The sequence below is a fragment of the Aythya ferina genome, assembly GCF_964211825.1.
Source record: "Aythya ferina genome assembly, chromosome: 3".
NCBI lineage: Eukaryota > Metazoa > Chordata > Aves > Anseriformes > Anatidae > Aythya > Aythya ferina.
In genome coordinates, this window is record NC_140298.1 from 114,721,633 (window position 1) to 114,733,850 (window position 12,218).

A 12,218-nucleotide genomic window follows, 5' to 3' on the forward strand; every position below is an offset into this window, starting at 1 on the left:
CCCTCAATTCCTGACTTCCCCCAGCTCCGCTCCCCCCAGCCCCTATCAGCTCCCTTCAGCACAGAATCCCAGAGCCACAAGGGTTGGAGAAGCCCCCCAAGACCACCTGCTCCAACCACCCCACCACCAATGTCACCACTGAACCCTGTCCCCAAGCACCACGTCCAACCTCTCCTTGAACACCCCCAGGGACGGTAACTCCACCACCTCCCTGGGCAACCCGTCCCAGTGCCTGACTGCTCTTTCTCAGCAGAAATGTCTCCTCATTTCCAACCAGTACTCCCAGTACTCCCAGTCCCTCTATCAACCCTCCTACCCCTATTCCCCTCAGCACCCCCCTAGCCCCGCTCTCCCCAGCCCCCCCCCCAATCCTCCCCGCGTCCCTCCCCCCCCTCTTCCACCAATCACAGCCGCCCCCAGCGGGCTCCCCGACCAATCGCAGCCCTCCCCGGCGCCCCCTCCTCCCTCCCCGGCCGATGGCTGCCGTTTGCCCCTCCCCTCCCCGGCCCCTTCCCCTTCCCTTCCCCGGCCGCCGCCGCCGCTCCGCGCCCCCTCGGCGGGCACCGCACGGTGGGCACAGGGCTAAAACACCGGGGGAGGGCATTGAGGGGGGGTTGGGTGGCCTTTACGGGAGGGTTTGGGGGGTGTTTGGGGTGAATCTGGGGGGTTTGGAGCGAATCTAGGGTGTTTGGTTTTTTTCCCCAAAATAGCGGGGTGCCCCCGAGGTGGCGGTGCTGGGCTTCAGGGGCTCTTCCTCTGGTTTGGGGGAAATTTTGGGGACTGGGGGGGTCTAAGGGGGGCCTCACGGCCCTGCGGCACCTTCTGGCTGCTGGGGGTGTAGGGGAAGGTAGGGTTGGTGGGGTGTTGGGACAGAAAGTGGGGTGACAGCGCGCTCGGGGCACTGCAGGGGTAGGGCAGGAGATGTATGGGAGGGTAAACCCGAAATATTTCCATCTCTCTGTCCCTGGAGTATCTGACACTGCTATGGTTAGGAAGTTCTGTGCTTTTCCTCCTCGGATTAGCCCGGTTTCTGCAAATACCCTAAAGGAGCAAATTGCTGGAGCGGGGCTTGCCTTGGGAGCACGGCGATCTCACAGCTCTCATTAATAATCCCGAGCTTCCTCCCTCTTTAACACCCTCTAAAATCCTGCTGCATCTCCCCGACCCAAGCACCTGTCACATGAAAGAAGTTCGAGCATGTCCTTCCTGCTGCCAGCTTCTCCTGACTTAAAAGGACAGGGAAAAAGCTCATAAATTATACTCTCCATCCATACTGTCCTTTAATTCCTTGATAAGAAATAACTTCCCTCACTGCACAGGTTACTAATGGTTTGTTGTTTTTTTTTTTCGTTTTTATTTTAGAGAGACATATGACACACAGAGAACAGGTTTAAATGCTGTTACGGTCGATGTATAGCAGCTCAGAAGGAAAGCAGAAGTAGCTCCTGGCAGTTCCCTGTATTGAGTAAGCAATAAGTCAGGAGGAGTGTTGAAAGGCTCAGAAGCCTTCCAGCAACTCCAGATGGTAGGAAAGGTGGGATGAAAAAGGAAATGGGTTGCTGGGCTGAGCACCGATGTGTGAACACGAGTCCTGACTGTGGAGCCAAAGCTGTTTAGTGCCTATGCTTGAACATGCAAAAAAAAAATACGTGTTGTTTGGCTTGGAGTGCAGAATGTTAACAAGAGAGACAAAATGATGGAATAACTGCTTAAAAAAAAAAGAGAGAAAACGATTCTTCCTTTCATTTAGTCTGTGATGAAAAATGTCTCGCTGCTCATTTGTTTTGATACGTGAGGAGCTATGGCAATATATGGAAACTTCTGAAGTCAGCAGGGAAACTTTCTGTTGGCCTCAGTGGTTGTTTACACCACTTGTTCTCCAGTTAACCTCTACAAGGAAGATGTGTATGATGTATAGCTAGTTAAACTGGTTCCAGCGCGCTTATTTTGAATTGAGTCTTGTCTTTTTACATTTTTCAGGTGCATCTGCTTAATTGCTGGAAATATTTTGAAGCATCAACCATGAGCTTGCTGCTAACCTTGCTCCTGTCTGGAATAGTCGCCTGTCGTGGTCACCCAGCTGATTCAGTGCCTAGGTTACTCTTAGTGTCCTTTGACGGCTTCAGGGCTGATTACTTGGAAACCTATCATCTTCCTCATCTTCAGGAGTTCATTGAAGATGGTGTGCTTGTAAAACAAGTTACAAATGCTTTTATCACCAAGACTTTCCCAAACCATTACAGCATAGTGACAGGTTTATATGAAGAAAGCCACGGCATCGTGGCTAATGACATGTATGATGCAGATACCAAGAAAACGTTCTCGCAGTTCAATGATTCAGATCCCTTCTGGTGGAATGAGGCAGTTCCAATTTGGGTAACAAATCAGCAGCAGGGAAATGGGACGAGTGCTGCTGCAATGTGGCCTGGTACTGATGTAAAAATTAACAATGCGACCCCCCACTTCTTTATGAAGTACAATTTTTCAGTAAAGTTTCAGGAAAGAGTGGAGAAAATTGTTACGTGGCTGAACAGCTCTGATCCAGTAGTCAATTTTGCTACGTTATACTGGGAAGAACCAGATGTGAGCGGGCACAAGTATGGACCGAACGATACTGAGAACATGCGCAAAGTGTTAGAAAAAGTGGATAATCACATTGGTTTCCTTAAGAGTAAGCTGAAGGCCTCAGGTTTATGGGACACTATTAATGTCATCATAACGAGTGATCATGGGATGGCCACATGTTCTCCAAAGAAGCTGATTGTCCTGGATGACTGTATTGATCGCAGTAACTATGTTCTCATTGACAAGAGTCCAGTTGCTGCAGTGCTGCCAAAAAAGAGTATGTGCTGGTTTTTGTTTTTTAAGTTGTACATTGAGGGGGTTTTGTTGTTGTTGTTGTTTTGTTTTTTTTTTTAAGTAATAGATTGAGATTTAAATCTTGCTTACCTTCACATCTTTTGCAGGATGAGTGTAGCTAATACTGCAAAACCTTGACATAATTTAATGGAAAAGCAAAAAAAAAAAAAAAAAAAAAAAAGTCTGTTTAGAAGTTATTTTGCTTTGGTAATCAGTGGGATGAGGAGCACTGTGTCAAATTACCTATGCAATTAGGCACTTAGAGTGCCAGCTCCCTTGTTGCTCATGTATTCTATAAGGTCGCAATTCATATTGAGCATGAAATAAGCACTCAGGTTATTCAGGAAAAAAAAAGTCATTGTTGAGACTTCCAACTAAAAATCTAAAATCAACTTTGGTTACTTTACAGCTTTCGTTTCTGTGAATGAAACTTGAGTTTTCGTACTGTGAATTTGTTTTCTGTATCTCAGGGTAGTCTCTAACAGGTGTGACTCATGACACTGCTGGTCTTCTCAGTTTCCTCAACTGTGGCCTAACTGAAGCAATTATAGCAAACAACATGATTTATAGATTAGCAAAAAGCTTATTTTCACTGCTTTTGCTAAAATATTGACTACTTTGATGTGTGATTGCTTTCTCTTGATTTCTCTGCTTGAATTTTTCACCCACTTCCCACTTCTCCAAAAACACAGTTGAATTTTAGGTTTCATACACAAAGTGCCTGGTTTAAAATGGGTGCAAGTTGCGAAATCCACTTTGATACATTTCACTAGGGATGTAGAACAATAATTTACTCTCTGTCTTTTAAAAAAATAATTGTTTGGGGGGCGGAGGGGAGGAAGAGATCTAGATTTAATGACAGATGATTGCAGTAAACAGGACATAATTTCCAACTGTTTCATATGCTTTTTTTTTTTTCTTGACAGGTAAAAAATACGTATACAACTTACTGAAAAAATGCGGCAATCATATGAAAGTATATCTCAAGGAGGAGATTCCAGAACGATTTCATTATCGGCATAATAAGAGAATTCAACCCATAATTCTGGTTGCAGATGAAGGCTGGACAATTGTGCAAAATGAGTCTCTTTTAAAATGTAAGTCTCATTTCCTCGTTCGTGCTCTTTGTGACTTGCACTGGTGAACTGTTTGGTTTATTCCAGCAATTTGTAGCAGGTCGTAGCTTGCGAGTGGAGTCTTTGCACTTTAAGATCATCTCAGACAATGTTTTCCAGAACATTCTCAGCCTCAACCTGGGGTATTTTAACAGATGAGGAAGATAGGGGATGTTCTGTTGGCTCCAACACTTGACTAAGTTCAGCTTAATAGCCTGAGATATGCTTTGCTGGCAAACTTGCCTCAGGTAACTCTAAGTCTGTATTTCAAGCTTTGACCAGCATGTGGTTTAAATGTTTATGCATAAAACCAAACAGAAAAGAAATATAAATAAGGAAATATTTGATGTTACTGTACACACGTTAGGGAACACAATAAATGGGAGGAAATGTTACAAATAATAGGAGCCCAATAATAATGGTCAAAGAAGCCAGAATTCTTTCTATCAGGAAGATATCAAATAGCATGTTTTAAAACCAGTGACAGATGTTACTTCACACAATGCATTGGTAAATTACGCCCTTTCTTCCTGCTCTACTAATAACATATATATGGGTTCAGAAAGCAACTGGGCAAATTTTTGGAAGAGAAATCCATTAATAGAAATGAAATACAAAGGTACCAATTTCCAGAAAGTTTCTAAGCAGCAGAAAGCTGCTGGTATGCCAGGGCTAGCACTCAGCTAGCCCTGTGGCATGGTTCCCAGACTATCTCTTATGACTGGGTGTGGGGTGGTGGAAACTCCCAGTTTCGCTCAGCTTGTCTGCCCTTTGCACATTTAAGTCCAAATTTTGTCATTATTTGTACAGAAGTACTGTTTATGATGTAAGACGTGCTTGTATTTGAATTTCCCCTAAAAGTTTGCTGCAATCATCCTCAAACTGACAACATTTAACACCTTCAATTCCTTCCTAATAGAACTCTTTGTTTTCATGGTTAGGTTCAATGTAAAGTACCTAAAAATAGTTAATAACTGTCTATTTAGAAGTAACAATACTGTCTTGGTTGAAATGAGTCACTTGTCAAAAGAATTTTGCTAGCCACAGCTTTCTAGAAGTGGGAAGGGGATGTTTTAGCCTAAATGGCTATGTAAGTGTTTATTGTTCTCATGGACAAAGTGGTAGCACAATGATTGGCAAGTGTACCAATACCAACACTGTTCCTAGCAGTGTTAGCACACGTGCGTCCTCCTGCAATAGCATGGTTCAAAATGAGTAAATAGTGGAAGGAAAAATATCTAATCAAATCTAATTAGATTAGATCTAACCTAATCTCAAGCAATATAAACGGTGCAGGTGTGTCTTCATAATAACAAACACAATGGTACAAAACGTTAAAAAGGAATGTTGAAAGTATACCAAAGTGGTAAGTGTGACTTCAGGCAACAGGACTCGTGACATTTCAGATCGGAAACCTTTTAACGAAGTGGTTAAGGAGACAGTTCTGGGGGCAGATTTACTAAACTGATACTAAGAAATGAACTGTAAACCAAAACACAGTCACTCAAACTCTGTGCTGAGGGTGCTATGAGATATTTTGGCACGTAGAACACATTTGTCAGGCATGATATTAGGAAATTGGACTGTGGCTGCTTTTTAGCTGTTTATATTCCACAAAATGTCACAGTATTTCTTAAAAATCTACCAAATGCCCAAGTACTGGTGACCTTGTAGCCACAAAGTTCTGTTGTGTGTCTGTCACAAGCATCACGATCCTTTGCCTGTTTTTGCTTTTGATTATGTAGGGATTTGTTTGGGTATCTAATCTGATAAATTTGGGTACCTAATCTGATAAGCATGATCTAAGAGGACTTTAATATGCACAAAGTGAACACCATCAAGGGGAAGATGTTTGACTTTTTATGAGGCAGGTGCCTCTTAAGGGGAACTATCTTTCCAATATCCACAAGACACAAGCTTGCATTCCAGCTACTGACTTGTGGAGTGGTAATACCCTTTTCAATTTCAGCATGAGGAGTGTGAGGGGGGGAAACTGCAAGTGTCAATGAGCAAAACAAAAAGAGATTAACTGGGGGAGGTGAGGAAGGAACATGGCTGAAGGCTGGTGTGGGAAAAGACTGCTGGGGAGTCAGGAAGAAGGAAGGGGCTCTGGGTTCCTTCAGAGTTTGGTCCAAGGACTGCGTTTAGTTTCTGCATCAGTCCTTGGTTAAAATACATGCCTTTTGGGGGTGGGGGGAGTGCTCTATATGCAAACAGCAACTGTGATGTTAACTCTTGCATTTGCCTTTCTCCAGTAGGTGACCATGGCTATGACAACGCTCTCCCAAGCATGCATCCATTCCTGGCTGCTCGAGGGCCTGCTTTTCATCGGGGCTACAAGCAGAGCACAATAAACAACGTTGATATTTACCCAATGATGTGCCACATCCTGGGACTGACCCCGCAGCCGCACAATGGCACTTTCAGTAACACCAAGTGCTTGCTCACTGACCAGTGGTGCATAAATCTCCCTGAAGCTATTGGGATAGTTATCGGGGTTCTTATGGTACTGACTACTTTCACCTGCATTATAATAATCTCAAAGAACAGAGTAGCTCCTCCACGTCCATTTTCCCGACTTCAGTTACAATCTGATGATGATGATCCTTTAATTGGATAGCATGCAGAGAGCTGAGCCTCGCTTGCTAAACAGTGATTTCAGCAGGCAAGTTCAAGATTGCACTGGACGGCATTCTTTGATGCACTTTAATGGTATCTGTGTAAAATACTGTACAGCCAGAACCTGTTAACTTGTTTGTGTGTGTTACTTGACTAGTAGTCCTGTAAAAAATATTTTCAGAAAGAAATACTGAACAGGTTGCTTTTTGCTGGAAGAGATGATTTAAGAAAATAAAGATGTTTAATTTTTCATTCAGACTTTGAATGCTTCTAAAATGAAATTCCAGACTGTGAACTAGCAAGGATAGACAAAATGAATTTTAACATTTGTAAGTGATAATTATTTTTGGTATTAAATTTAAATTAATGTTGATTTCTTTTAGTGTTCTTGTACCTGTATTGGAGAGATTATTTTTTTTTCTGAGTTAGAAAAAGTTAGTTCAGTTTGGACACTATATTCTGATTTGTTCTTAAATCTGGGGAGAAAGGGTGGAGAGAAGGGGTGATACTTGTGTTTCCACCTTAAGCCAGCAATATGACAAGTAACTGGTGAGAAGGAGAAAGGAAGTCAGTGAGGAAAGAGCTGTTACGTATCACTTCTATGCTGGCAACTTCTAGCTTGAGCAATGAAGTGTCCGGTCCAACAGCTAGATCACTGGGCAGATGCTGAAGCTTCCGTGTGTGTCTGTGGATGACTCAGTTCTGCAGTTCCTGCACTAGGAGAGCTGAGACAGGACTACTTGCTTATCTCAAGGATGTTGATTTAATCTGAGAATCCTTGCTTGGATTGCTCAGCTTGATGGGCTGGAGTAGTAAAATGGCTGCTTCTAAACACTGTGAAAAGTTTTTTTTCAGGTGTGGCCTGCCGAATGTGTTATGGAATAAAGGTGGGTGATGCCCTGTGTACTGGCTGATGATTGTCTTCTGAAGGCTGTCATGTGCTGAAAAGGAACAAGTTGAAAATGTTGTCAAGCAAGGATTCCAAACTTTTGTTTTAATCTCTGGTAATTTAAAGAAAAAGGCTATAACTTCTTTTCTGAGTTAGGATGACCTTTTATCAAAGTTCTGGTGAAGACCAATGCTAATTGTCCTAATTGAACCTCTAGATTCCTTATTAATCATTTAGTCTAGTAATTTCCCATACAAGAAGAAAAAAAAAGGTAGTTTGATTTAGATAACCTTAGTACCTCATCCTTCAATGAGGAAGGAATGTGAGATGATGTTGTCAACGTTAACCCAGAAAGAAAACTACAGTTACAAAGTCCTTTTCCTACATGTTTGACAGTTTCATGAGCTGGTGAGCTGAAATGAGAGCTGTGGTACGTGGTAGCATGCAATACAGTTTCTTGTTCACAAGCTCAAATTCATTGCAATTTGATGTTAGCCACTGACATCCTCTTAGTAACTGAATGGACCTCCAAGTGTGGACCTTGGGGGGAAGGGCTACTTTGAACTGCCCACTGAAAATATGATAAACTAGAGTTAAAAATGTGCTCAGGTTTTACCAAGTCATATCTCCTCTTGTCTGAGGATTCTGTTGTATTGATTAACCACAGAATACAAAAATGAACCTATTCTGCTTTCCTTTTCCATTTTTAACCTAATCATTCTTACTACTTCATTCTTTTTTTTTAAACTCAAGATTAATCTGAACAGAGAGGCTCAGACCCTAGAGCCCCTTCAGAGGTTTTTCAATCTCTGCTGGTTCTAACAGCATACTAGATGTTTGACAGATGGTGTGATATACTGGTAACTGGATTAAGCACAAGTTGCTGCTCCTTTGTCTCCTGTTGGAAGATCTGAAATACTTGATTGCATATAGTAAGAAGCCAGGTTAATGCCTAAGGCCAAAGTGAATGTTGAGCAAGGTAGAGTGCAGGCTTAGAGTTGTGAAAGGGAGGATGCTCAAATTCCTCCCTCAGAGGGAGCTGTTGGATTCCGGTAATTCTGCTAATAAAGGCTGCCATCCTCAGAGGGTGGTAGAGGTGCTGGAGCTGCTTTGTGCCGCCTGTTTTTGGAGAACCACGACAGCTGAATTATCTTCATCTTGCTGGCAGGCAGGGCAAGACTGAACTGTACTGTCCTCTGACCACGAGGGTTATTCTCCTAGATGCTAAAACAGATTAGCACAGCACGTGCTGCACTCTGTCCTTCCTCTCCTCCCTCCTGCCCCGCACTGTTAGCCTCACAGCAAGCAATCCACATGCGTTCAGCTCCACGTGCATCACTAGGACAGGCCAGGCTCAAGGTTAACGCCCAGATTTTAATTACCAGGAGTGTAAATATGCAGCGGGTAGCACTGATCTCCACTAACTGCTGTAACAGATGAGGAAATTAGGCTTGAGTGCGTTGCTCCAGCTTGCCCTTGGATAGGAACTGCTGCAGACAACTGAGCTGTGTGAAACCAGAACGTGAGCAGCAGGAGCTAGCAGGAACCCTTAATGCCTTGTACTCCTCTTCCTTTTATCACTGAGAACAAAGCCTTACAGCGTGCAGTGGGAAAGAGTCAGAGAGCTCTAATGATTACTCAAGAAATAGGATAAAACCATTCTGATTGCATTGCCTGTTATTTTCAATCCCGAAGATGAAATGTGCCCTGTGGGAGCGCTGAGCGCTCTTCCTAGTGCAATTCTTTGCTGCTGGCAGGGTGAGTTTCAAAGGAGCTCATCCATGTCCAGCCCTAAAGCCAGGCTTTTCAGAGAGATTACATACAAAGCCAGATAATCCAGAACGTGGCCTTTCTCTTTTGAGACAAAGGTAATGTACATGCAGTCATTTGTTTAAACTCTTAGCACCTTAAACAAAATCTGTACAAATTACTGCTTGTGAAAATAAGCTGCTCATTTCTTTCTGAAGGGTGAATTCAAACCATCAGAAGTAGCTGTGGTTCCCCCTTCCTGAACACTGTGATACAGGAGACATCCCACAACAGGTTGTGGTAACCTTAACGGCTTGTTGCATACATTCAGCTACGTTCATACCGGGCTCATTAGGAAAGGGGAAGTTTTTAGTATTTAAACTGGCACTGGAGTGGAGGCTCACTGCTGGGAATTAAGTTTTACAGGGACTGATGTTCCATTTCTTTATTTGACCTCCATAAACCAAGTCTCAGCTCTGGGTGTAGAGGCCATAAAACACCCATCCCCCTGCAGTGCACAGGGGGATTTTTGTCCACAGCTGTAGGACTGAGCTGATTTCAAATAGCTCTAGGTCCAGAACATTTGTTTCAAAGGAAAGTTTAATTTTATGATAAATTCAGAAGTTGCTGGCTTATTTTCATTATCAGTATGATTTCACACCAAAGATCAGACCACGGGGACAGATGTCTGCTTAACACGCAGAGTGCCAGTCTTTACTGAAGAGAAAAACAACGCGGCAATGGACATTTGTTAACTTAGTATGACTGAGACTGCATCACAGAAATACCATTCATTTGCAATTCTGCTACTGAATTTACTGTTTTCACTGTGCTCGCAACAATTTTCGTATTCTAACTTCTAATAAATGCTCAAAATAACCTTTCTGCATTACAGACATTTCATTTCTTGAAAGCTGCTTACATCAGCATAGGTAGGATCAAGACAGCATCTGTTGTGATAGCTTAAGCTGGGAAGATGAACAGCAGGACTCAAACTGCCTCGTGGTCACTGCCCTGTGCAGCTCAGGATTGTCTCGTGTGCCTGAAGTGTCACATGGCACAGCTCTTTGCTTTATAAAAGACAGCTTTTGTGCCTTTTTTTTTTTTTTTTTGAGATTGCATTTATTGTAAACAGTATTATTGTGGCTCTACCAAGGCAGCTTGGAAGGATATTTGTAGTACAAGAAATATTTGAGATGCATATGATTGAAGTTCATTGTTTCCCAAGTCATCCCCCATGACTAAAGAAGTTTTTTTGCCTTTTTTCTTTTTTCTTTTTTTTTTTTTTTGAGCAAGCACTCAGTATTTGATAGCACTATTACAAAGATATATTTCAGCTTTAACATTTCCGAGCAGGAAAGAAGCATTTGGCATCTCAAAGTATGCTTCACAGGTCAATAGTGAAGGACAAACACATGCACACAAGCTTCTCAGTCCCCAAGTTTATGCTACAAGTAGTACACAGTGTACTCATATCCACTTTCCAATCGATGTGTTCATACATCATAAGAAGTGTCACATACACAGAAACCAAACCCCATGTCCTCCCCAGCCAAAAAGGTAGCCTGAAGAATCAATCTCACATCACAAGTCTGAAAAGCTGGCATTTTTCTCCAGTGGTATCACATGTGCTTTTGATTTCACTAAGAGCACAGACACGAGCTGAAAACAGTGTTCAGCACTGTCTGGGCAGGCATCCTCACAAGGTAGCTACCCAAGAGGTATCTGCAAACACACAAACAGTGAAGGGAACATGTTTAAACTTAAACTGAAATACCTGAATGCTGAAAGGCTCCCTTTGGTTTCCTAAAAACTATCATTTTACCCTCTTCAAAGAAAGGCTTTACAGTGCAACACAGGGCAGTTAAACTGAGAAGAGTTCTCATGGTTGCAGTCCCAGCCTGCTTTGAATATCGTGTTCCCCAAACTCTTTGTCAGTGGAGACCTATTGCTTTTCTTGTCATGGGAATAAATCCCAGCAGGGCTGAGCAATGCTGACCTTGCCCCTTCCTTAAAATCAAGGGTCACCTTGGCTGATTGTAGGACTGCGCCTGTCACAGTAAGAAAAGGGTTGAATACACATCACTGAGAAAATAACGCAGTTATTTTCACATCTGCCATAAGCATCACCATGAAACTACTGCAATAAAGACAATTTCTGTTAAAGCAGCATGTTCCAAAGTGCTGCAAACAGGGTGAATGAAGAAGCAGCATATGATGGGGGGGTTATGACACCTTGAGAGGAAGTCCATCTCCAATATTCACCGTTACTCCCATAAAGCCAAAATGTTGATCTGTCTTTAAATACACACTCAGTTTGCACTGCATTTGGTTTTCAAGATGTAAATACAGAAAAATGCAGTCATTTGCCACCCATTGTGGATAGTAGGTAGGGGAAAGGAATTAGTAACAATTTAGAAATCTAGGTTTGCTTCTTAGGCTTTCCAAGGCTCTCTAGAAACTACTGAGAACATCACTACTGCCTCCGTTATTCAGCTTGATGATCCTTCAGTTTTGGTTGGTGTCAGCAAACCAAGCCCAAGGCCTACATAAGGGGCTGCTCCACTAAGGGCCAGCTTTCCAATGTCAGGCACTGCTACCCCAGAGGTTTCCCTTTGATGTTTTCATAGGAAAATGGTGATATGGTAAAACAAGAGAGAACATTGAACAGTGACACTAGAACTGCAGAGCAGAGTTAGGTTGAGGTACAGAACACTTCACATCCCCACACCAGGGGCTCCGGCCTTCCAAAAGCTGCTGTTCCAGCTAGACCTTGCCTTGGCGTCTCCACTCCCTTCCCTCTCAAGCCTTCCCTGCACCTAGCTGTGGCCTCTGGAAGCTTTCCACATCTGCAAGACAGCTGAATGCCTTGCAAGTGTCTTGTAAAGGCTGAGGAAACCAAGAGACGACAGCACGGCAGTGAGCTTAGCAGTAAGTCGTGTGGCACTGCAGAACTGTCACTTCTGAACTCACCTGAATGCCATTCA

The 12,218-nt window shown here is 43.0% G+C and overlaps 1 protein-coding gene and 1 long non-coding RNA gene across 4 annotated transcripts; one reads left to right on the plus strand and one right to left on the minus strand.

Annotated features, from left to right (window-relative positions):
* Window positions 1-489: 489 nt before the first annotated feature.
* Window positions 490-6,845, plus strand: ENPP4 (ectonucleotide pyrophosphatase/phosphodiesterase 4). 3 transcript variants are annotated; one of them, XM_084513426.1, is made up of 5 exons: window positions 490-570; window positions 1,363-1,465; window positions 1,981-2,842; window positions 3,786-3,956; window positions 6,230-6,845. In XM_084513426.1, the coding sequence occupies exons 3-5, from the start codon at window positions 2,023-2,025 to the stop codon at window positions 6,592-6,594; spliced, it is 1,356 nt and encodes a 451-aa protein (XP_084369552.1). In that variant the 5' UTR covers window positions 490-570; window positions 1,363-1,465; window positions 1,981-2,022; the 3' UTR covers window positions 6,595-6,845. The 3 variants fall into 3 exon arrangements, with proteins under 3 accessions (XP_084369552.1, XP_084369553.1, XP_084369551.1); XM_084513427.1 differs by lacking the exon at window positions 1,363-1,465 and having other exon boundaries at window positions 509-570; XM_084513425.1 differs by lacking the exons at window positions 490-570; window positions 1,363-1,465 and adding an exon at window positions 1,505-1,525.
* LOC311433829 lies at window positions 6,391-10,104 on the minus strand. The gene is made up of 2 exons (XR_014690977.1): window positions 7,047-10,104; window positions 6,391-6,888 (listed from the first exon to the last, which is right to left on the minus strand). It is a non-coding gene; the product is annotated as an uncharacterized lncRNA (long non-coding RNA).
* Window positions 10,105-12,218: the final 2,114 nt, after the last annotated feature.

Coding starts and splice junctions, on each gene's coding strand:
- ENPP4 (XM_084513425.1), top strand. Junction 2,843..3,785: donor TGCAGTGCTGCCAAAAAAGA/GTATGTGCTGGT, acceptor TTTTCTTGACAG/GTAAAAAATACGTATACAAC. Junction 3,957..6,229: donor AAATGAGTCTCTTTTAAAAT/GTAAGTCTCATT, acceptor GCCTTTCTCCAG/TAGGTGACCATGGCTATGAC.